The sequence below is a fragment of the Antennarius striatus genome, chromosome 18, assembly GCF_040054535.1.
Source record: "Antennarius striatus isolate MH-2024 chromosome 18, ASM4005453v1, whole genome shotgun sequence".
Lineage (NCBI taxonomy): Eukaryota > Metazoa > Chordata > Actinopteri > Lophiiformes > Antennariidae > Antennarius > Antennarius striatus.
The window spans coordinates 19,680,001-19,705,355 of NC_090793.1; the positions used below are offsets into that span (position 1 = coordinate 19,680,001).

General features: G+C 45.1%; 3 protein-coding genes across 4 annotated transcripts; 2 read left to right on the plus strand and 1 right to left on the minus strand.

The window, feature by feature from the left end:
* Nucleotides 1–373: 373 nt before the first annotated feature.
* LOC137612759 (KN motif and ankyrin repeat domain-containing protein 4-like) lies at nucleotides 374–10,465 on the minus strand. Of its 2 annotated transcripts, none has more exons than XM_068341455.1 (10): nucleotides 10,297–10,465; nucleotides 5,940–6,019; nucleotides 4,383–5,867; nucleotides 4,196–4,271; nucleotides 3,666–3,887; nucleotides 3,466–3,550; nucleotides 2,686–2,905; nucleotides 2,462–2,604; nucleotides 1,586–1,786; nucleotides 374–882 (listed from the first exon to the last, which is right to left on the minus strand). In XM_068341455.1, the coding sequence occupies exons 2-10, from the start codon at nucleotides 5,956–5,958 to the stop codon at nucleotides 790–792; spliced, it is 2,544 nt and encodes an 847-aa protein (XP_068197556.1). In that variant the 5' UTR covers nucleotides 5,959–6,019; nucleotides 10,297–10,465; the 3' UTR covers nucleotides 374–789. The 2 variants fall into 2 exon arrangements, with proteins under 2 accessions (XP_068197556.1, XP_068197557.1); XM_068341456.1 differs by lacking the exon at nucleotides 10,297–10,465 and adding an exon at nucleotides 10,124–10,148.
* A 3,312-nt stretch (nucleotides 10,466–13,777) lies between these two features.
* On the plus strand, nucleotides 13,778–17,012 carry LOC137612478 (angiopoietin-related protein 3-like). Its single transcript, XM_068341018.1, has 7 exons — nucleotides 13,778–14,389; nucleotides 14,470–14,577; nucleotides 15,216–15,324; nucleotides 15,411–15,524; nucleotides 15,628–15,723; nucleotides 15,801–16,073; nucleotides 16,155–17,012. The coding sequence occupies exons 1-7, from the start codon at nucleotides 13,898–13,900 to the stop codon at nucleotides 16,325–16,327; spliced, it is 1,365 nt and encodes a 454-aa protein (XP_068197119.1). The 5' UTR covers nucleotides 13,778–13,897; the 3' UTR covers nucleotides 16,328–17,012.
* Nucleotides 17,013–17,989: 977 nt separating this feature from the next.
* LOC137612168 (phosphoglucomutase-1-like) lies at nucleotides 17,990–25,086 on the plus strand. The gene is made up of 11 exons (XM_068340557.1): nucleotides 17,990–18,303; nucleotides 19,634–19,796; nucleotides 19,989–20,135; nucleotides 20,245–20,370; nucleotides 21,907–22,097; nucleotides 22,188–22,342; nucleotides 23,379–23,494; nucleotides 23,600–23,735; nucleotides 24,185–24,368; nucleotides 24,473–24,601; nucleotides 24,838–25,086. Exons 1-11 carry the CDS (start codon nucleotides 18,046–18,048, stop codon nucleotides 24,925–24,927), a joined length of 1,695 nt encoding a protein of 564 aa, XP_068196658.1. The 5' UTR covers nucleotides 17,990–18,045; the 3' UTR covers nucleotides 24,928–25,086.
* The last annotated feature ends 269 nt before the right edge of the window (nucleotides 25,087–25,355 follow it).

Genomic DNA, 25,355 nt, shown 5'->3' on the forward strand with positions numbered 1-25,355 from the left:
TCCCTGCTCTTCATCAGGACGGTGTGTGTGAGGCGTCTCGTGTTGTTCCAGCGGCGGTACAGATGTTCTTTACCGTCCAACGTGAACGTCTTTATTCGCCGCAGCGTGAAGGCCTTTTGGCGGGTGGGGGATGGTGTGTGTGTGTGTGTGTGTGTGTGTGTGTGTGTGTGTGTGTGTGTGTGTTGATGGAGAACACTCCAGCTCCTCTTTTCCTTCAGATGTATTTGAGGTCTGGATCATTTCTCCATCCATCCTCTCTCACTCAGCTCTAATCCCACATACATGCTCACTTTAGGACTGTCATGTTCTTTCCATAGGCTGGTGGTAAAATAGAGAAGTTGCGCCATCTGCTGGTGAAACTACAGAATAGCTCTGACAATTATATTAGATATTTTCTCTCATTTTATTAAAAGTACATCCTTTTTGGGGGCGACTATTTAATGAAATCAACAACTTGCTTTATTCGCTTCACAAATCCATCTGTTGAGCAATGCATCATGGGAGAAATACACATTTTATGTTAAAAGTGCTCGGCCGCTGCAGAAATACAAATAAAAATTTAGTTTTCCCCTAAAAACACAAAATCTTTAATTGACGGTCGACATTTCAAAATAAACATAATAAATATATTTTCCATTTCATAATTTGCAAAGCCAAGCTGTTATTTAAATGTGCTTTAACCAGCTTTAGAAGAACACAAACGATTTAAAACCAGAGCCGACATTAATATAGATTTTAAAGCAGCTCCTACAAAATAAAAGCCTGTGGAGGTTCTCCATCTCTGCAGCTCTACGAGGCTCTGGCTTTAGCGTGGGCCTGCAGGAGAGCGACCGTATCCGTGTGGGAGCCTTGCATGGCGATGGAGAGGGCAGTCCGACCACGCTGGGATGGGTGGTGGTGGGGGGGGGCAAACAGAGTATAGGATCAGAACACAAACCTCACACCCAACCCCATTTAAAACACACATGGTTTAACAGATTGTGCTTGAATGCATCCTCAGACAGTTGTGTTTTCATCCCTTAATAGAGACGCTTGGACATTTAATCCAGACTGAATTCATTAGTCAAACTGGTTTTTGTGTCAACAGGAAACAGGCCGGCTCTTCTTCTCTTAAACGTCATGATAAAAGCAGAACGGAGTAAAAGAGGCGTTCGGCTTCCCTTTTTTCTGCCCCCGCCGGCTCCAGACAGGCAGATCAAGTCCAGATTAACTAATCTCAGCCCGATGTGTTCATGTCGCTCTGATAAATCCTCCATTCATCCGCCCACGTCGTCCTCGCCGTGTCAGTCAACACGCCGCTGCTTCAATGCAGCTAAGCTGCTTTTATACCGCGGATGTCAAAAATCAGCACTTCTTGAATGGGATTTTTCAGTAGAAATGTTCAGATTTAATTAAATAAGCGTTCAAAAATTGAATTAGACGATGCTTTTCACCAATATCAGCTTCCTGTTTGGCCTGTTTCCTGCTTTGTTTGAAGCTGAAGCAGGTTTTTTTTACCTTTTCCATTTGGGGCCGATGCTAGAACCCAACAATCGACAGCATTTGTGTGTGTGTGTGTGTGTGTGTGTGTGTGTGTTCCTGTCACCTTGTCGGTCAGGCTCAGGTCACACTGGCTCCTCTCCAGCAGCAGCCTGGCGATGTGTGTGTGCCCCCTCTCCGAGGCGAACATCAGGGCCGTGGTCCCCTGGTTGTCTTGGATGTTGGCGTCGGCGCCGTGGCTCAGCAGCAGCCGGACCATCACGACGCGCCCGTGCCTCACCGCCAGGTGCAGCGCCGTCTGGCCCGTCTGCGGAGAAAGGAAGTTACCTTTATCTCCACGCCGCGCCTTTAAACCAGAGTTTGTGGCATCAAATCGGAGACGAGACACCCTCGATAATCCCTAATGTGGGCCGCCATGCCCACTAAAAGCTCTTTAAAGCTCTGTCAGCCTAATTTCCTAAAATCTTAATTACATCAGGTTATTTTCTCCAAGAGTCTCGGAGGAATTTCTGAAAATGTTTTCACAAGCCGGGTCCTGATTTTCATCCACAGCAGCAGGAAATCATGTCCTATTGCAGTGGTCCCCAAACTACGGCCCGTGGGCCGGATGCGGCCCTCTTCCACATTTGGCACGGCCCCCTGAACAATCCCAGAAAAACACCCTAGTTATTATCTTATTTCATAAATGATGTTATTTATTTCACTAATAGTGTTGTTATTGATTTCATGACTTTTTTCTGTTAAGATCGCAGAAATGATTATTAATAAGATTTGGTTCTGGAAGACAATAAATGTTTATATTTAGGCATCCCTGTGATCGTCACAGTTTTTCTGTTACAAAATGACCCTGGCCCCCCATCAGAGGAGGGACAAGTGATGTAAGTTTGGAGACCCGTGCTCCATTGACTACTTGAGAACATCCTCCATGGAGACCGATCCTCTCATCACCAGAAACCCCGCCCCCCTGCATTGTTTATCCCACCTGATTGGAGCGGATGTGGATGTTCCCCATCTCCATCAGCCTGCGCACCACCTCCATCCCCCCCGGGCCGTCGGGCACCGTCAGCGAGGCCAGCATCACCACCGTGTAGCCGGCGTTGTTCTGGAGGTTCACGTCGCTCACGCCTGGAACACAGAAGCAGAATGAAGATGTATGCACGTCGGCGTTTCATCCAATCGGGGGCTTGGGCGGCGCCGTGATGTCACCGGTGTCCAGCAGCAGGCTGACGATGCTGTAGTTGCAGTGGGACACGCTGTAATGGAGCACCGTGTTGCCGTTGCCGTCGGCCATGTTCACCAGGAACGCCAGCAGGGAGGGCGTGGTCGTCTTCACCTCCCTCAGGTAGACGGCGAACTCGATGGCCACCGAGGACTCCTCCGCCGCCACGCGGAACCAGTGCTTGAACAACACGACCAGGGCCTTCCTCTGGGGAACCGGACAAACAGAAGGACACGATTGATCACTTCTGGTGACGATTGTGATCGGAAGTCGTTTCCTGCATCCGTGTCTGACAGACGGGAAGTAGGAGCATCTCTGAGGAAGTGTTTCTGACCACCTGATGAGCATAGGTGGAATTACCTGGCTGTGAAATTGTTTTGGTGCTGATCTGATTTAGTTTATTTGGGCTTTTTTCCAAAATAAAAAAAAAAAGCTGTAAAAAAAAAAGGTCAAAAAAGGTTTCGTAAAACCAAAACAAGGAGCTGAAAGGTGCTAAATGAGAAACCACGGAGTTGTCTTCAATGTCACTGTGCAACCCATTCGTTAGAGCTTTTATTATCCACTTTTGATATAAAAACTCACACCTTTAAAATCAAATAATACTCCTGTATTGTTTTCATCATTAATTTGTAGCTCCTCCTGCTGGGCGTGAGAGTAATAGCACGCCACTGAGATGGTTATGATGCCAGACTGCTGGCTTTAGCCTATCCCATCATTAGAGTGGTACCCCCCGCCACCACCATGTTCTGCCCCTCCCAGCTGCTCACCATGTCATCATTGGGGTTGTCCACGTTGTCCATGTGGTCATTGAGGAACTGACAGGCGGCTGTAAAATCCAAACTCACCTCCTCCCTGGAGGAAGGAGCACACGGAGCCTTCGGTCAGATAATGACATGAAAACGCCGGCGCCGTTCCAACAGGAAGCATCACAGATGAACCGACGATGCATCCGTTCCGGTCCTCTCACCTGCCCCCGGTGGGGGTGCTTTCAGGGCCCGGGCTGGCCTCCATCTGTTCTCCTGGGGGCTGTGGTTTCATCCTGCCGGTTTCCTCCTCAGCACCTCCATCTGTCCTCCCAGATCCTCCAGATACCATCCGTCTGTCTGAGCTGTCTCGCCTCGCCTCTGGGGCTTCATCCACCCCCCCGGGGTCGATGCTGCTGCCCTCATCCTCCTCATGCTGGCCTTCACTTCAAGGAATTATGGCAAAAACAAAAAGGGAATTAAAATGACTTGAAACCCAATTCCTGGTTAATGTCAGCGACTCAGTCAACACTGCTCCGCTTTGCAATGAATGGAGAATATGTTGTAGAGAATGCAGTCGTCTTAAAACAGCTGAGTCGTCACTTTTCTCCTCTAAATGACGGCTTTAGAGGGCGGGGCTTTCATTTTTTTGGGCCAAATTATGGTGCTTTTCTCAGACCAAACTAGAACAAAATCTTAAACAGTGTGTTGGTTTAAACAGACTATCAGACAAGTCAGACTATCGTCTACCAACCCATCATTAACGCCCCCAGTTTGCAGGCCATCTGCCCCCCTCCTGCATCTGTCCGTCCCGGTGATGGATTTAGATTCTACATCGAAGACAAATGGAAAAAACATATCAGAGGGTAACTGAACAGAAGCATTGAACTTTCCCAATGGAACACACATCAATAAATTTAGAGTAACAAACTGAACGGCACCTCCGTGCTGAGTCGGTTCTCCTTCCCTGTTGGTGTGCTGGGTGTAGCAGGAAGTCAGGATGTCGACGAGTGACATCATTTCCTGTTGCAGAGCGTTGACTTTGGGGTCTGGATGTTTCCCCTCCTCTCCTGATCGATGCCCCTCGCACAAACATTCCCACTGCTGATCCAGGAGAGTCTTGATCTTGTGGATGTGGTGGACGACCTCCTGGGTGTCCACGCCGTCATCCGAAGCTTCCCCAGGTCCCACAGACACCAGTGGACAGCCAACGAGGGCGTCTTGTGGACCTCCTTGTCCGTTTGTGGTGATAACAGTCCTTCCTGTCATATCTGGACCTGTAGACGATCCGCCGTGTGGTTCCAGAGATCTCACCACCGCCACATCTCCATCCTGGTCTACCATGACTCTTTCCGCACAAACCCACACACCAGGATTACTGATGAGGTTCTCAATCTTCCTGTCCTTCTTCCTGCTCTCCTCTTGTTGCTCCCTCAGATGCCCCGAGGTCCTCTGGAGCTCCAGGCCGGTGTCGTGGAGCTTCTGCTCCAGCGCCGCCACCTTCGCCTGCAGGGAGGTCACCGTCAGCAGCTCGTCCAGGTCCGTGCTGGTTCTCCACTCGTGCGACGGATTAGAGTCCTCGCGACTGAAGTTGTGTTTCCTCGGAAACATGATGTGGCTCTCATGACGGGGCCTCTTGTTGTCCGCCGCTCCATAGTGCCACGAGGTGCGGGTATCTGCAGTTCCATTCCTCGAAGGGGGCGGGATGTGTGGATTCAGGCCCAGACGGATCTGCTCCCGTTCTTCCTGCAGCGAACAGATTTGCGCCCGGAGTTCTGGGATGACCTTTACCTCCGCCTCCAGCTCGGACACACGTTCGACGGCTTCTCTCAGGCGCCTGAACAGCTCTGAACAGTCTTGGGTCTGAGGGCTATGAGAGGAGTAGAAGACGTCCTCGCAAGAGATGTTCCTACCCCCAAGGTGATCCCTGGAGCTCCGAAGGCTGCCGGGGTCGTCGGTGGATTCCGATCCCTGTCTCAGCAGAACCGTGAGGGGCAGGCTGGAGGCCCGGAGGAGGTGGGGTCGGATGTGCTCCCCCAGAGGTTGCTCATCAAACTCCTTGATTCTGGCTTCCATATCCGTGAGCGCCGTAGGAGAAAGTGGAGACCTGTGATCATTAATCCGGGAAGCGTATCCATGGGGATGGGTGTCTGACAGTCGGGACCGGGGCCCCAGAGCTCCAGTGGACCCCCAGGGGCTTGGACGGTAGCCAAACCCGGACGGGTTGAGGTGTCTGGGCAGAGTGCTTGATCGGGTCCCCTTGCTTCGGCGATGGATGGGGACTCTTTTGATGGTGTTGCCTTTCTCGATGTCATCGACATACTTCAGGAAGTCCAGGTCGAGTCGAAAGCCGTAGGGGGTTTCCACCGAGTACGGGGGCTTCCCTTTAACGCCGTACTCCGTCATTTTATGAGGGAGGATATTTCCTGTGAACATTAAAGAAGTCGTTTAGGATCGATTGCACATATCTGATTCGGATTCTTCCGACGTTACAGTACCGTTGTGTGCTTCCGTCATTTTCTTGTCTTCAGTCCTCCCAACAGTTTGCCGTCACATGACTTGTCCAGACCTTCGCTGTCTGTCAAAACAAGTAAAATCAAATCAACTCGGAGCCGCCGACACACGAGAAACTCATTAGCGTTTATTCAGCAGCGACTGGAGTGGTTATTGTTGTACTGCTCATGATTACTGAAGGAGAAACAGCAGAAATTCAGCACCGACGTCAACTTGAGGTTTAGCTGTGTTATTTTTGCTAAGAGGCAGTCTTAATTTTCTAACCAGACGAGAATCAGTCTAGACAGTAAAGCTTAGTGCGCTTTCAGATCCAGAGCAGAGCACAAAACGCAAACGTTTAATTTCATTTGAGTTCTGTCTCTGTTCGTCCTTCCTTGCTTCCTTCCCTTCCTTCCTTCCCGTCTTCTTGGCTTCTGTCACACTCCCTCATTTCTTCCATGCATCATGCTGCTACTATGCAACAGGCCTGATGCTCGCTTGATTACAGCCTTGCCGTCCAGGACCAGAGATGAAAATAGCTGGAGACTGTTTGGTCCAGCCGCTCTGCCTGGTGGAGCAAACACACTCCTTGAGACACAAACATAGACGACCATTATTGTCCTCCCCCCTCCCTGGTTTTCTCTCACAGTCCCCTCTGATTCAGCTTTTGGTCTCTGCTTGAACCACAAGATGTGACGGAGTTTTGTCTTCATGGGTCGACACCCTCACCCCTTCCCTCTCCCAAACCACCAATCTTTCTGGCAGCTCTTGTTGGGGCACCACAGCCACCCAGCAGCAGCCTCCAACATGTCAGCTATGCAGTAAACAGATCAACCCCCCCATAACGTTTACTCACAGAATTTACACACAATCAGCGATAAAATCACAGCTTTGACTTTTCAAAAGTAAAAAACTGACATTGAAAACACAATTAAGCACATGTAGGTTTCTACTTCCTGGATGGACGGAGTTTAACTTGATAACTCTATTGCATGTGAGAATCGTGCAAAAAAAACCTTGTAAATTAACTAAATCTGACTTAATATATCTATTACTAACAAACTGAAAGCCCCGCTGTTTCTTTGTGATTCATGCAAACCGACTGGGCAGGTGTGTTATCAGCAAGGAGAAAGGAATAGAATGGTGGTCGAGGGAGATGGACAGCGAGGGAGGGGGGCGAGTGACAGCAAAGGGGTAAAAAATTCATTATGAGTTATATTTGGCTCTAAAGAACAAATAAAAACACGCAAACAGCCCTGCAGGGAGGGGCCAGAGTGCCGGAGATTGGCTGAGGATGCAAAGGTCACCCACACACACCCACACACACACACACACACCTGCAGCTCTTTATACCCTGGTAACAGCGATGCAACCTGGTATTCTGAGCACATACTGAGAGAGGAATGAGCAAAAATACTGGAATAAAGCAATAACAGATAAAATATGAAATAATAAAAACCCAGATAAAACGTTTGACTGTTGATCTTCCAACCACTTCTTGTGCCAGAGATTCTTGAGCTGTGGATTCCTTCTATTCTTGGTTCAACTGTGATTGATAGGTTATTGTACTGATCTATGTTTTTCTATTAAAATAAATCAAAGGTTTCAAATGCCTAAAGTCCAGAACAATAACTTTGGCTTATAACGTGCTATAAAAACAGCTGAGATGAAATATTTTATCAACTCTGATTCCACTGAAGCCAGACGTTGGTGCTCCTGTCCAGACATTCTCACTCCGGACACATTTCCTTTTCTTTGCACTGATTTTGATATAAAACATAAACTCTCTTTATTATGAGATGTTCAATCAAGCTGGAACATCTCATGATCAAGAGCACTAAAACCTCTTGATCCGGCCCCAGGCATGACCATTTTTAGAGTCCTTTGTGTTGGCCTGACAGAACCGAACACATGTTTAGCATTGGAGCTAATGGGGTATCACGTTGTCCATTTAGTGCCGTTTTATGATGTACAGAGAAACCTTTCAGTGTTCCATCGGACCGATCTAAATATAGCACATACATGTGGCGCTGAAGCACATGTCAGAAGAGGAAACCCGGACACGTGTCTTTATTTCATCATCTAACAGATGATGGGCGAGTCCAGCGACCTCCAGGCAGCCAGACGACCCAGTAGGACGGGGGTATAAATCACTTTAGTCTGGCTTTGGTATTAGCTTACTAACCACAGATCAGGACGGCCAAGCACCTGTTGCCCCAGTTGCCCCAGACGGATCGTTGGTCTCGCTGCTGGTTTTCAGGGGATTAACGAACATTAAGGAAACAAGAGAAGTTCAGAGGTTCCGTTGACGAGAAGGACCTCCGTTTCCAGTCTTTATGCTAAGCTAAGCTAACCTTCACCAGAATTTTTTACTCTCTTTCTCTTGGCAAGAAATGGATTCTTCTTGTTTCACCCAAAAATTTCAAACCATTCCTTTGGGAAATATGAAAATTTCAAAAACATTCAGGCAGAGGAATGTCCACTTTTAGACCATTTATTGCCTTCCTGACAGACAATGATGTGAAATCCACACTGCTGCAGCCCACAGGCTTATTATGCTTAAATACAGCCTTACATGATACTTTCTCCACCGCAGAGAAAACAATATAGAAGGGTTGGGGTTAGGGTTCGGGCAATTCTGAGGAGACGCTGCTGAGCTCCATCCACATTTCTGCGGTGCAGGTTTTAATTGCGCATGCAGCTCACAGGAAGGTCCAGAAATGAAACTTAAAAATATTTGCTTTGCCTGAAACAGAACCGAACCAACGGTACCGTAGGACGGCTCTTCCTCCTCGTCTTCCTCCTCCGGCCTCTACTGACACAACTTAAACTTCCTGCATCAGCGTGAACCTCATAATCACAACATCTCCGACCGCGACATTCTTTACCAACGCCACAAATATGAGCTCCCGACACGGCCAGAGGATCGACCTCCCACTGGAGAGAAGATCGACGCCCGAGGCTGAGATAAGGAGGAAGGAATAATTTAAAATTCAAATGGATGTCAGCAGCACTTAACCTTTGGTTTAGACCAGGATGGGGCCAGCGCACATTTTTAGACTCCGAGGAACAGCTTTGGTTTTGTTGGTCGATCACTGCGGTGCAGACATTGACATCTGTTGGATGTCTTGGTGGCTGTAGAGCCACCAAGATGTTGACTTCTACTGTTCGATTGAAACGGCTGGAAATGTCATGGATGGAGGGAACTTTGGGGCCAATGTTGATGCCGTATCCATAACTTTGATCCCTTGACTTGTTGGTGTTGCACCATAATCAATGAACCAATCATCACATCCAATCCAGGCACAACTTTAAGGGTGTCACGCTGAAGGAGGAGGGAGCTTTGCATCTGCTGTGTTGTGCTAATTAGCATAAGGATGCTAATCCACTGAAATAAAAGCATTGTTATCTTAGCATTTAGCTCAAAAACCACTTCTCACAGAGATTCAGAGTCTTTCTTTGGGGTTTTTGGGGGGAGACTCTTGCAGGATGAACTTGCACAACTCCGGCCACCCACTGTTTTTAGGCATAATGCGTGGATCCCTACCCTAAAAAACGTGTTCTTTAAAGTATCTGCTGCTACTTTTCTGTGCTACACGTTTACCTACATGTTCCCTCATCAATGTTCTGTTCCTGGAAGAAAAGAAAAGCATTCCTTTCATTGACTTTCTTGGCCGTTCACAACCGCAGTATTTTTCCAGCGCACATCTCTCCACCATGTCTTCTGCTGCAGAGTTAATTCAGAAACCAAAGCCAACTGTTTGGAGTCTAGTTCCCTTCTCCCTCCTCGCTCTGTCTGTCTCCTCTGTTTTCCTGTCAGACTCACATTTATGAAGACTTTCCTAGAAATCCCCTGATGTGCACCTTCTCAGTTTTTGTCTTTGGACTATTTGGACCCATCCTGGTCCAAGTCCAACAACAACAACAGGGTTGGATTTGTGTGGTGGCATCCCAAAGCCTCATTGTGTGGTATGTGGAGCGAAAGCTCATAGGACCAACCAGCTGCCAGGGACTTCACCCGGGGAGAAAAACTGTGCTATGTCGACACGGCGGGGTTAAAATAGAACCTGCGTTCATGTGGACATGTGTTATTGTGCTGCTGCGCTTCTGCCCAATAAACGTAAATATACTCTAAATAAAAACGTTCCTTTAATTTGACATTTGATCTTTAAATAGGAAATTTTCTTACGAGTCAGACCAGTTTCCATCACGTGTCTGGAAGTAGTTTCAGCACAAAATCTAAAAGAGCCTCAAGCGGTCCCAAATCAAAAACCTTCAAGGTTAATTTCAAGGAACATTAAGCTTATCAGGTGTGATGAAGCATCCAATGAGAGATGAGATGAGTATTAAAGCGGAACCTACCAGGTGTGTGTGTGTCCAGCAGCTTCTGGTCTTCTTCTGGCTGGTGTTGGAGTGTGTGTGTGTGTGTGTGAGTGTGTGTGTGTGTGTGTGTGTGTGTGTCGGGCGTTCCTCCCCGCTCTGCTGTCAGCTCAGCTGCTGGTGTGTCTCCTCAGAGGTTAGGGTGGTGCTGTCAAGGAGACGGGTGTGTGTGTGTGTGTGTGTGTGTGTGTGTGTGTGTGTGTGTGTGTGTGTGTGTGTGTGTGTGTGTGTGTGTGTGTGTGTGTGTGTGTGTGTGTGTGTGTGTGTGTGTGTGTGTGTGTGTGTGTGTGTGTGGGAAATACCAATGTGTGTGAGCCTTGCCATAACAGAAGCTGGGTCTGCTTTGTGTGAAGGGAGGGGCTCTGACGCGCAGGGCCACGCCCACCTCTTCAGACGGGAGCCAATGGGAGTCGGGACTGGTAGCCAGCTGGGATCCTGATGAAAACATGAAAATGTGGAACGTCTGTGGGGAAGTGAGTGAAAGTACTTCCTGTGTGGCGTCATAAATAACGGCGGGGACCACAGGGGGAGAGTGGGGGCTTTCTCGCCTACTGGGGGGTTAAATGTCTCATTGGATGTCTGTCATTCCTCAAAGATCCTCTTTCAACCCTGACCCCTACGCCTTCCCCTCCTGGGACATAAATACTGATTCCCTGAAGTAAAAGCTTTTTTTTTTATTTTATTATTTATCTAAGAAACTTATTTTTTACTAGTTGTTAAAGTATTTCAATGACTCTCTGGTTATTTTACCTCCCTGCACAGAATAAGAGGTAAAAGGAAAAGAACTGAGGCCATCTAGTGGACAGGTAGGGAACGACAGCCATTGGTTTGGAGGAAGCAGGAACAGGACTGAAGTACAAAATGTTCACACTCAAAATTATTTTTTTTCCTTTTCATGTCGTTTTTGTGTTCGTTCCCTGTTGAAATGTGTTTCCCATCGCGTGGGGAAACCGTGTGTCACTGGAAACATCCGACTCTTGAAAAGTAGAACAAACTGGGCAGCTTCAACGGAGGGTTTGACACCAGGAGACGGGAGAGTCTCCGACGAAACTGCAACCGCCGCCTTCTGCATGTATGGAAAAGGAATTAGTAAGAATTAGCGAGAAATGGTCCTTTTCCATTACCGAAGCAGAAAGCTGACTCCGAGAGGGATTGTGGTTTGACTGGAGGGAGAGAGAGAGACAAAAACGTCTTTATTGGAGCGAACGACTGCTGACAAACTGACCACATATAAAGAAAAAAAAAGTTCTGGCCAAAAACAAGAACATTCTTCAAGGCAGTTTGAAAATAAAAAGATCTACATCTCAGGTTTAGAACATCACTTTTAGGAAAAATGAACTAAACGTAATGTAATGAAAATATTAGTATAAATATGAGCTGCGACGGATTAACTTATGAAAATGAAAAGTATGTTTTGGCTGCAGGGTGTTCCCTTTCCACCCGTTTGTGAAAGCTGCCTCCTGGTGGTAAGTCAAACACTGCCAAGAGGCAGGAACTCGTTTCAGCAAAAATTATGGGATGTTATTGGAGCTGCAGAGTTTTTATGGAAGCTTGATGTTACTTTTTGGGAAATATTAGAGTTTAATGTGTTTTAGTGTTCTGCATCTGACGTGGGTTCAGTCCAGCTGACTTCTTCCCCAAACAACGTCTGTTATATAACCGTCAAACCTCATTGGTCTGTGCACTAATGTTCACAACAGATAACAGATCCTGGTCGGAAATAAGACTCTTTCTTTACATTTAAAAACATTAAAAATATAAAAAATTAAATTGAAATTTAAATTAAAAATTAAAATTGAAGGAAAATGGGTTCCAACTTATTTTAAAAATTAAGATTAAATTTTAAAAGAATTTTTTAAATTAAATTAAAATTAAAGGCTATCCCAAGGGGGTATGTTTGTAGGTGGACTGTAGAACCATTGTGAAGAACTTTATCAAGTTACATCTACTAGTGTTTGACACCATCTAGAGTGTTGATTTGACATGTTATTTCACATTATTTTAGTTGTTTTTATCTCATTTTATTTCCGTTTTCAACCTATTTTATCTGATTTTATTTGATTCCTGCATGAACGACATTCTTCCTGGGCAGAGGAGGAAGCTCCGTCTTCTCAAACAAAGACAGGAAGTGGTATGCTTGAGCGTCCATGACGTCAGCACGGCATGATGACCTCAGCGATCCACCTTCAATCCTCGTACCAGTACACCACCTCCGTCACACAACACCCCCTTGCCCTCCTGGTGGCCCCCGTACTAAATGACCCTGACTCTTTGAAGTCGGCATGTTTGCAGCCGTGCATCCTCCCATCCAGAACACGGGGCCCCTCGCCGTAGTCGGTCTCGCAGACTGTTTCCTGTGTACACATGGGGGGCCCGTGTGACCCCTGCACCCATGTGAGTTAACATTTAACAGAGGAAAGCAGGGGTTATGTTTCAAACCCCCCCCCTTTCCACCTGCGTCTGGTTTCTTGGACCGTGTGCGTCGAGCAAAGGCCGAAGGAGTCGTGTTGCAGAAGTAAATGTCAAGTCGTCCTCGCAAACGCCTGAATGGAATGACATTCAGTGCAGAGAGGAAACATGTGAGTCAGGTGGCCTTTAAGTCTGTGGAACTGAACTAGAAATAATGAACGAGGCTCCATTTCACCTGTTGGCACTTCCTGTCACTTCCTGATCATCAAGTCAGACACGCCCCTTTATGTTTGATGACTCTGTTTGATTTCATTAAGTTTCACAGTTAATCCACTAATAGTTAACATCAACTAGTAACACATTCAGAGTTCAGAGGTTAATGCTTCCAGGCAGAAACCTGACCCGGACAACATTGGTTCCTACATCATTTAGTTCCTACAGGTAGTCCATCGTCTACTTTGCTGCTCTAACTTTAACCTGACCTGAATTGTCTTCAGTCTCCATGTTGGTGAACGTCTCCATGAACAGAAATGCATTGTGGGTTTGTTTCCCGCTCAGAAGTTCACAGAGATGTGGAGAAAGGAAGGACGAAACACTAACAGGAAAGACCACAGGAAGTGACATCAGAGCGATCAGAGCAAACTGTTCACTGAGTCATGCTAACATGACATGTGAAATCTGAATCTATGGAGCGTTAATGTTACATTTTATAGACTGTTAGCATTAGCATTAGGCTAAATTTGATTGGCTCTTATCCATGGTCCCGAAGCCAAATTAGACCATCGTCATTATCATCATCATCTTGCACATTTTGGCCCAGAAAATTAAAAGATTGTTTTTTTCATTTTAACTTTGTATTAAATATACATTTTAAACTATTCAGAATTTAATTAGGGTATTCTATTAACCTCAAAAAGTCCTGTTGATTATTTTTCAGCTTTGTTTTTTGGACAAATTGCACCCTGTTGTTGTTGATGATGATAATGCTGAAGGAATTGATCAATTTCCAACATCCTCGTCGGTGGGAGGAACCAGCATCAGACTATCAATCGGACGAACTGGTTAATGATTGACTGATTCCAGATGTTATATAACGCCACAGACCCCCGTCCAACGAGTCCGACCCAGTAGAGGCGCCACCAACACACCTCTGGGGCAGCAGCACAGCCACAACATGAGGAGGACGATAATCCCCTTCCTGCTCCTTGTTGTCGCCTGCATCCCTGCCCTCTGGGGCAAACGGGACCAGCCCACCCCTGAGCCCGAAACACGCTCCGGCTTCGCCGGCCTGGACGACGTGCGTCTCCTGGCCAACGGCCTCCTCCAGCTGGGCCACAGCCTGCGAGACTTCGTGCAGAAGACCAAGGGGCAGATAAAGGATATCTTCCAGAGGCTGAGCAGCTTCGACAGTGGCTTCCTCCAGCTGTCGGAGCTCGCCAGCGAAATCAAAGAGGAAGAAGAGGAGCTGAAGAAGACGGCGGTATTGCTGAAGGCCAACAGTGAGGAGATCAAGGGGCTGTCCTTCCAGGTCAGCTCCAAGGTGGACAGTATGCTGCAGGAGAAGAGTCATCTGCAGAGCAAACTGGACGGCCTGGAGGAGAAGCTGAGCAGCCTGTCCAACGGCCTGGCGACGGGCGAACAGGCGGCGGAGATCAACAGCCTCAGGGTGAGTCGGCCGTCGTTACCAAGGACCTGCTTCCTCTTGTTGGAAAGATGGAAACTCCATGTTTCCATTGTCTCCATCAGGACATGATCCGAGCCCAGGAGCAGAACATCTCTGAGCTGCTGAAGGCAGTGAAGGAGCAGAGCGACCAGCTCAACCACCAGAGGGTGAAGATCAAGAGTCTGGAGAAGGTGAATGCACTCTAAAAATAAATGTCAGGTCAAGTCATGTCTGCTATGTCATCTAAAGCATCTACACACACAAATAAGAGCATCATCTAATCTTCATTTATTCACAATTAACTTTTTTCATGAATAAAGGTTCAAGTCAGTGTCTGTAATAATGTTTACTGAGCCAGTCGTTATTTAAAATAGAGTATTAGTCATCATTGTGTTACAACTATGAAAACATTTTTTTATTTTTTTTTGAGAGTCCCCGCCCCCCCCCCCCCTCCATCCCATCATTATCATACATTCCCTTGTCTGGACACGCCCTACTAAAATGGGAGTGGTCCTGTTGTTGTGCAGAAGTTGTGGGTCTATTTCCAGACATTGTGTTGCCTAGATGTCTGTGTAGATTCTCAATTATGCAGGTCATGGTTATCCAAAGTCGTTTAAGTCAATCCACGAGACTATAAGACGGTTTCTTGAAGACGTTTCACCTCTCATCCAAGAGGCTTCTTCAGTTCTAGTGGTTCAGTTCTAGTTCCAATAGAACTGAAGAAGCCTCTTGGATGAGAGGTGAAACGTCTTCAGTCTTAAAGTCCAGTGGATTGATTATATATATTATATATTCAGTCTGCTTATAGCGTGTTAAATTATGTCCTCAGCTTACAGCCAGAAGCCTGACCCAACAGACCAACGACAGGATTCCTTGGGTCTTGAACAGCGAGGCGTCAACGCTTCCCCCGTATCCGACCTCCGGCTCCAGCGTGATGAGTAAGGTGGATGACAAACATGAGGAAACGTTAACCTGACGTCCTGTCCGGCTCATCTTGATCCACGCTGACTTCCTTGTTCAACAGATCTGCCGTCAGATTGCGGCGAGCTGTTCGACCGAGGTGAACGAGTCAGTGGCGTCTACGCCGTCAGACCCACTGGATCACAGCCCTTCATGGTCTTTTGTGACATGAGCACAGGTGCTAACGACAAGTCAAGTTGACTTGACTAGTCTTCAACTTGATGTAAAGGCATTCATGTCCAGTCTAAAGATTTGGAGTTTGTTGTTTCTGTTTCCAACAGATTGCGGTGCAACAGTCGTTCAGCGACGACAGGATGGTTCGGTGAATTTTGATCAAACTTGGGAGACTTATGAAAACGGGTTTGGCGATCTTCTAGGTGAGAGACACTCCTTTTTCTTGGACTGTGAGGTTCTTCTTAAATCACACCTGCTCTCCATGACGTTTCGCCCACAGGGGAGTTTTGGCTCGGTCTCAGGAAGATCCACCTGTTAGCCGCTGGGGGCAACTCCGTCCTCCACATCCAGCTGGAAGACTGGAAGCAAGGCAGACTGGTCTACGAATACAGATTTTACCTGAGCGGTCCAGAGACAAACTACACCATTCATCTCACACGGGTGTCTGGAGATTTGCCAGACCCTATGAGCAACCACACAGGCATGATGTTCTCCACTAAGGAGAGGGATCACACCCAACACCCAAACTCCACCTGTTCCTACGAAGACACAGGTAAAGCAGCTGTACTCTTGGGGTCTTGGTTAATCCTGTTGCGATGGGATTATTTAGAACACCATATCTGTCCTCCTCTAGGTGGGTGGTGGTTTAACGCTTGCGGAGATGCCAACCTCAATGGGAGGTATGTCCACGTCAGACCAAAGGGACGCCTGGAGCGTAGGAGAGGGATTCAGTGGAGGTCAGGCCAGAAGGCCTCCTTCTCCCAGATCTCCGTCTACCCTGAAGCTTCGACTGGAACCACCTCCTAAGATTCTCCTGAGATTATCCTGTGATGTTCTCCCCAGGAAAGCAGTTTGAGTTAAGAAGAGTCTCGACGGCGGTCTGTCGTCTAGTTGTCAAACACTCTCACGTCCTCTGAAGAGAAAGCCAAAAGAAAAATGTTGCTGCTCAGGCCAGGATGTTTCCTGATGCTTTGGTGAAATCTGAAATATATTGAAACGCAGCTGGGATTTGGTACGAATTATATTCTTCACTTCACTCGTATTTTAGAAATCTCAGGTTGAAGAGAAGAAATGAAAACCTGAAGCCGTTAAGGAGTTTTAATATTGGGTCACGTTGACTTTCTTTTTAACAGTGATTTCCCAAAGCAGGAGGCAACACAACGACGGGTATCTGGAGTTCAACTCCCCAGGCTGGGACGACTGCTAATTCTCTGTTTTAGTTGCTCATCTTCATATCTAGTAGAACCTTTACATTGTTTTTTTTGTCTTTTTGATAAAAACACGATGGTAAGAGTAAAACCAATTTTCATTTAAACTTCTGTAGAGGAGAAATACAATTAAAGTACTTCTTTCTTTCTAATGTCGGATCTCTTATTTTTCATGATGGCCTGTACTTTCCTCGCAATCCTGACCTTGGTTGACACCGATCGGTCGATCTTGGTCAACAGAGATTAAGATCAGCCTTGAATAAAGTACACAAACTTTGTTTTGACACCAAACTCTCGTAAATGAATGACTTGTGCATGTTCGTACTGGTTTGTACACCCTATTATCCCTGTTCGTACTAGTACTACACTCTGTTATCTATGTTCGTACTGGTACTACACTCTATTATCTCTGTTTGTATTGGTACTACACTCTAATGTCTATGTTCGTACTAGTATTACACTCTACTACTGTATATGTTCATACTGCTACTACTCTATTATCTCGGTTCATATCGGTACTACACTCTATTATCTATTTTAATACTGGTACTACACTCTATTATCTTTGTTCATACTAGTACTAGACTCTATTATCTATGTACTATTACCACATTCTATCATGTATATGTTCGTACTAGTACTATTACCAGTACTGATGGGAGCCTCTGACCACCACTAGGGGGCGGTGCTGCTCTGCCTCCTGCTCACATCTACCTTCTGACTTGATTGTGTTCCACATCCAATTATAACCATTTGTTTGGTAAACATATCGTTTACAGAAGGTGTGTGTGTGTGTGTGTGTGTGTGTGTGTGTGTGTGTGTGTGTGTGTGTGTGTGTGTGTGTGTGTGTGTGTGTGTGTGTGTGTGTGTGCGTGTGTGTGTGTGTGTGTGTGTAACGTCTCTAATAGCTTCTCTCGCTCTCCTCTCACACACTCTGCTCTGGGAAAAGGTAACCCTCCCGTCTAGAGTTGCCCCCCACTCATCCCCGATGAGCGATGCCATCCTTCTGTGTGTGTATCATTACACAGATCACAGCTGCCCCCCACCCCAGAACGACCCAAACACACCCACCCCTCCAGGCCCGGGCCTGCAGCTCTGACAGTGATCTCCCTGCACATGTGTGAAGGAGCGCCTTGGGTTACCCCCTCCGCCTCTGCACAGGGGGGTTATTTTGGGCCTCAGACTTACCGCCGTAAGCCTGTGAAATCATAGGAGGAGTCAGCATTCTGAGTGCTTCTATGGGGGGGGGTTCCCTCTGAACAACAGGCGGCTGAGCTCCACTCGCTCCTGCTTTAGGTGGGTTCTCACTCAGAGACAATGGAGACCGGTCCCCTGCAGGTGCTGACCGTCCCCACGGCCCCCTACCCCGACCAGAGGCCCGGCTCCAGCGGCCTGAGGAGGAAGGTGTACGTGTTCCAGTCCAGGAGGAACTACCTGCACAACTTCATCCAGAGTATCTTCTCCTCCATCGACCTGCGCGACCGCCAGGGAGCCACGGTGGTGGTGGGGGGGGACGGACGCTTCTTCAACCAGGAAGCCATTCAGGTCGTCGTGCAGATGGCAGCTGCCAACGGGGTCGGTGTCACCGTTTGTGTGTGTGTGTGTGTGTGTGTGTGTGTGTGTCTTTAAGTGTGTGTGTTGTTGAAGGTGTGTTTACTGTGTCACACCCCTATGCACAGCTGTTGCTTTGCTTTTCCCAGATATACGTCTAAAAAAATATGAAATAAAATTATATTTAAAAAAAAATTTTTTGTTAAAAAATAAATTTCGTTTAATTTTTAGAAAAATTAAAAATAAAATTATATCAATTATATGAAGTTAATTATATACATTTTATTTAAAAAATAACTTGTTTTTTAATTAAAATTACATTATAATTTAATATAATTTAATAAAATGTAATAAAATAAAATTTTAATATAATTTAATAAAATTTAATAAAATTATATTATAAGTCATAGATTTGATTCGCATGTTTGATTCGGCAAAAGTTTTACGCCGGATGCCCTTCCTGACACAACCCTCTGTATTTATCCTGGCTTGGGACCGGCACAATAAGACACTGGCTTGCAGCTACATATAACTATAATATAATTTATTAAAAATATACAATTATATCAATTTTATAATTATATGCAAATGTTTATTTAGGGATAAGACATTCATTAGTGAAAGGTACATTCTTTTTTTCAAAAATCTAAACCGATAGTAAAAACAACAAATTGATGGATGTTTTCATAAATGACAAATTTAATATATTAATTAAATTAATGTCAAACCCAAATTTAGTAAATTGAAAACTAAAATTTGCATTAATTTTATTTTATAATCGTTAGTGGACCTAATAGGAGCTCTTGTGTCAGAAAAGTCTAAATTTTTGTCAACATTAAATGTTATTTCCCCCCTCCCTCAGATAATCTCTCATTTTTCATCTCGCAATAATATAAAGTTTTTATTTCATCAGAAACATTTATGTAGAACTGAAAATCATCTTCACCAGTAAAATGTGTGTATTTCTAATTCTTAAATGTTACCTTACAAACACTCTGCAGCACATTTGTCAAACTCAAGGCCCGGGGGCCAAATGTGGCCCTCAACATTATTTTATGTGGCCCGCCAGAGCATAAAGGTCAAAGTGTCTAAAAATAAATATAAACACATTTTTTCTGTGCAACTGTAACGTTTGTGATTTAGATTACATTGAGTTACATTCAGTTATATTTAGTTACATTTATTAGTTACATCAAGGAGTAGTTACTTTTATGTTACATTACATTGAGTTACATTTAGTTACATTTATTAGTTACATCTGGCCCTTTGAGGACAGCCTTGATGCTCTTGTGGCCCGGTATTCTCTCTCTCACACACACACACACACACACACACCTGTGTGACCTTTACCCAGGTGGGTCGCCTGATCATCGGACACCACGGCATCATGTCCACTCCGGCCATCTCCTGTGTGATCCGGAAACATAAAGCCATCGGCGGCATCATCCTGACCGCCAGCCGCAACCCTGGGGGGCCGGACGGAGACTTCGGCATCAAGTTCAACACCGCAAATGGAGGTACGGGACCCCCCCCCGGGGGGGGGGCATGCAGGGTGGTGAGCAAGGAGGAGAACAGTGTTAAGAGGGATTTAACAAGGCATGTGGTGCTAACAGCCTGGAACTTATCTGCACATAAAGCACAGGTCAAAGGTCACACAAGATGTCCGCCTGCTTTTATTTTATTTTCTTCTTCTTCATTCATTCATTCAGGTCCAGCTAAGGATCCGGTCACATACAAGATCTTCCAGATCAGCAGGACCATGGAGGAGTTCGCCATCTGCCCCGGCCTCCAGGTGGACCTGACCACTCTGGGGAAGCAAACGTTCGATCTGGAGAACAAGTTCAAACCGTTCACAGGTGGAGCTCCAACCTATCGTTCCTGCTTTGGAATTAATCCATGAAGGAGATTAGAGGAAAAAACTTAAATCCAAACTGTGATCAGTTTGTTCTCTCTGGTTTAATCCAGTGGAGATCGTCGACTCGGTGGAATCCCACGCCAACCTGCTGAGGAACATCTTTGACTTTGCTGCTCTGAAGGATCTCCTGTCTGGTGAAAACCACATCAGTGTCCGGCTGGACGCCATGCATGGAGGTGAGAGAACGATCACGACCAAGTTAAAGGAGATATTTGGAAGCTCAGATGATGTTTAATCTAAAATTCAGGACAATGAAAGTTTGAAGCAGCTTTAAATTATATTATACCGAATCAAAGTCAAATCAACTTTATTCATAAAGCACTTTTCATACAAGGACGTGCAACACAAGGTCCTTCATAGAATTAAAACTAATAAGAAAGAACAGCCCCCAGACACACGCTCACACCAGTGGAACCATTAGCACCAGTTGGTTCTGGATCTGGATCTGTTCTTCTCTACTTGTAGCTTCTCACGCTTCACAGATGGAGACTTCTGAACGAGGTCATGACCCCCGCTGCGTGTCTCCGCCCCCTTACCGTTACCTTACTGTGACCTAACATGTTTTCCTCACCACCAAATATATATTTTAACACCCCTCCTCCCCCCCGATCATGATCATGATCTGGATCTGGATCTGGTTGCGTGAGCGATCCGGTCCGGGTATTTTTATTTTAACGTCTGTCATTATGTTTCACGATGTTGGCTAAAGAGCTTATTTGGCAACAAACAACAAACAAACAATCAGGGGATCAGCTAAAGGTCACGCCCCACAGGAAGCCAACATGATAGGGAATATAATTTAACAGCTACGCAATCTTTTTTTGTCAGAACAGCGATTCAGAGTAGAATCTGAAAAATTGGTTTAATGAATTGGTTTTGGTAAATATTCTTATTCAGGGTTTAATAACACGATCAATCCCACTCTCATGTTTATATGATATGAACGCAACAAGGCTAATAACAGATCAATAAGACTAATTTATTGAGCTTTAGAGTCGATTTTATCAGATTTCCTTCATTTCTTTCTCGTATCTTTGGGCTAAACTAACAAAACATTAACAGAAAAAATTAAACGTTTCATGTTTTTATAGATTTGTATTAAATGTGAAGTGTTTAAAATAAACAATTATACCTGTTGGGTTCTTATTTTTTCACAATTTAAAAAAACATCAACCTCTTGTTTTTTGACAACTCAGACCCTGATTATCAGTCAATCATGTTTGTAATTATATTTACAACTATACAGAAAATCACAAGCACATGGATTAATCTTTGCTTTATAATAATAATAATAATAAAATAATAATAATAACAGTGATAATAAGAATAATAATTTTAATTATTATTATTATTATTACTGTAGTAGCAGTAATAATAATAATAATAATAATTATTATTATTATTATTATTATTATTATTATTACTACTACTATAGTAGTAGTAGTAGTAGTAGTAGTAGTAGTAGTAGTAGTAGTAGTAATAATAATAATAACAGTAATAATAACAATAAGAATTGTAATAATAATAATTATTATTATTATTATAGCAGTAGTAGTAATATTAGTAATAATGATAATAACAAAGTGTTGCCCAGATAATTCAGGCTGGAGCCGACATCATGTTGATGTCCCAGAATGCCGTCGGGGTGCTTTCCTCGACACCTACTGTCTTCACCCGTTCATCTCACTCTCTCGTCTGCCCCCCCACCCCAGCGGTGGGACCGTACGTGAGGCGAATCCTCTGTGAGGAACTGGGCTGCCCGACCAACTCCGCTGTCAACTGCGTCCCGCTGGAGGACTTCGGGGGTCAACCCCCTGACCCCAACCTCACCTACGCCTCCGATCTGGTCGACAGCATGAAAGACGGGCAGTACGACTTTGGGGCGGCGTTTGACGGCGACGGGGTGTGTGTGTGTGTGGTTTCAGATATATTCACAAACATGAACGCTCCATGCAATGACTCTCCTGACCTCAGTGTGCCCCCCCCCACCCAGGACCGGAACATGATCCTGGGGAAGCACGGCTTCTTCGTCAGCCCGCCTGACTCTGTGGCCGTCATCGCCGACAACATCTTTTGTATCCCGTATTTCCAGCACACAGGGGTGAGAGGCTTTGCCCGCAGCATGCCCACAAGCGCAGCCTTAGACAGGTAAAAAACACTGAAAACACGGCCAGAACTGTTAGAGTAATGTATGTAAAGACCCCATCAAACATCTAGACCAGGGGTGTCAAACTCATCTTCACTGAGGGCCACATCAGCATAATGTCTGTCCTCAAAAGGCCAGATGTAACTAATAAATGTAACTAAATGTAACTCAGTGTAATGTAACTAAATGTAACTACTCCTTAATGTAACTAATAAATGTAACTAAATGTAACTCAATGTAATGTAACTAAATGTAACTACTCCTTAATGTAACTAATAAATGTAACTAAATGTAACTCAGTGTAATGTAACTAAATGTAACTACTCCTTAATGTAACTAATAAATGTAACTAAATGTAACTCAGTGTAATGTAACTAAATGTAACTACTCCTTAATGTAACTAATAAATGTAACTAAATGTAACTCAGTGTAATGTAACTAAATGTAACTACTCCTTAATGTAACTAATAAATGTAACTAAATGTAACTCAGTGTAATGTAACTAAATGTAACTACTCCTTAATGTAACTAATAAATGTAACTAAATGTAACTCAGTGTAATGTAACTAAATGTAACTACTCCTTAATGTTAAATAACTGAATTTCTGACTGATTCTAGTTCCAAACATTACAGTTAGACAGAAAAAACATGTTTGTTTGTTTGTTTGTTTCTCTGTTCTAACATAAATCCTTTTAATTTGTCGGGTTATGACAGTCCATCAATAAAGGATCAAACTATTCAAGTTAGAACATTGACTTTGTTAAAAACTTCTTTGTCAAAGTCACAATGGTCTTGAGTAGTGCATTGTGGGAAATGCAGTTTCTGGTCAAAGCACATTCTGACCTATAATGCTCCGGAGGGCCACATAGAATGATGTGGCGGGCCACATTTGGCCCCCGGGCCTTGAGTTTGACGCATGTGATCTAGAACCTTTGGTGTTAAAAGGATTATTAAAAACGAGGATATATATTTTAAGATATTACGTGTTCTACTAATTTCAGATATTTTCATGATGTTCTCATGCCTTTTTCCTGCAGAGTAGCGAAGGCGACTAAAATCGAGTTGTATGAAACCCCCACTGGGTGGAAGTTCTTTGGGAACCTGATGGACGCGGGCCGGCTGTCGCTGTGTGGGGAGGAGAGCTTTGGAACAGGTGCTGCTCATCAGAACATGCTTTTAGGAGAGTAAATAAGATCCTGATGGGGGGGGCTGTTGTTTTTTTATAATGGTGGGGGGTGTAATCACGTGTTCATGTCAGGTGGAGACCACATCCGTGAGAAGGACGGGCTTTGGGCCGTGCTGGCATGGCTCTCCATCCTGGCCACCAGGAGACAGAGCGTGGAGGAGATTCTGAAGGACCACTGGAGGAAATATGGGAGGAACTATTTCACCAGGTGAGGAGTGGAAACACCTGTGAAAACAAAAATAGAAATGTTAGACACCAGGACGCAGTGTTTGAAAAACTGATACCAACAAATCCTTCACTTTATTTTAGGCCTTTGTACGGTTTACAAACGGGAAAATCCTGACACCTAGTGGTGCATCTGTGACATTACATGTGTTTGTTTGCTTGTTTATTTTCAAGATTTTTGACTCTAGATTAACAGACAGTGTCTGTCATGTTTTAATAAAAGTATGTAAACGCATTCCCATAAGATCACACGTCAAAATGTGATCCGGATCCGGGGGATATTTTGGATCCGATCATCCAGAAAACTTAAATTTATGGGACTCGTGTTGTTTTTAGAAAATTATAAAGATAAAGATCTCCAACAAAAATGAAATGCAGATGGATTCAGTAAGTCGACACATCATCTGACTTAGAGATTTATTTTTTCCTCAGGTATGACTATGAGAACGTGGACATAGACGCCGCCTGTGAGATGATGGAGGACGTGGAACTCCTGATCAGCGATAAATCCTTCATCAAGCAGAGATTCGCTGTTGGAGACCAAATCTATCAGGTGGAGAAAGCAGACAACTTTGAGTACACCGACCCGGTGGACAGCACCATCACCAGGAACCAGGTACTGGTCCATCCCTGATGCTGAGGACATCTGCTGGTCGCTATGGAGACCTGTGGACTCTCACAGCTCCACACACACAGAGTAACGGACGGTTCTCTCTGCAGGGTCTGAGGATCATCTTCTCCGATGGATCACGGATCATCTTCAGGCTCAGCGGGACCGGCAGCGACGGGGCGACAGTCCGGATCTACATAGACAGCTACGAGAAAGAGAAGATCTTTGAGGACACGCAGGTGAAACATCAAACCGATGCTGTCCGGAGTATTTGGGCCAAAATAACAAAGATCTCAGTCTTCCATAGTTAAGAAATAAGATTGGGATTAACTAATTTTGTGCTGATATTGACTGGAATAATAATTAACACTAGGATTCATATATATTCAATAACATTACATTAATTGTTAGACTTACATTAAAATATTTGACCTTTGCTCGTTAAACAAAAGGAGTATCTCCACCTTTGGCACAGGTGATGCTGGCTCCCTTGGCAACCATCGCTCTGAAGATCTCCCAGCTTCATCACAGGACGGGTCGAACCGGACCGTCCGTGATCACGTGATTCCATCCTTCGTGACTCCGTCACGGCTGAACGTGTTTGTCTTTTCGTGTTTTTGTACAAACTGGGCGCAGAATCCACGCGGAGCTGCGCGTCCTGCGGTAGTTTCCTTTTTGTTGTTGTTGTTGTTTTTTGCGCTGTGATTGTGTGTGTGTGTGTGTGTGTGTGTGTGTGTGTGTGTGTGTGTGTGTGTGTGTGTGTGTGTGTGTGTGTGTGTGTGTGTGTGTGTGTGTGTGTGTGTGTGTGTGTGTGTGTTCCACATTAAACTGCTCTCTATGTTTTGTTCACGTCAGATTCTTGCCTCAAAATAAAGAGTAAATAAATACATAAACTGGCGTTGACTGAAATCTGCTGCCTCGTTGGATTATTGGACGCTACCAGGAAGCGGGAGCCTCGATTCTGGATTAGCTCTTCATTTCCGGGTAGACCCA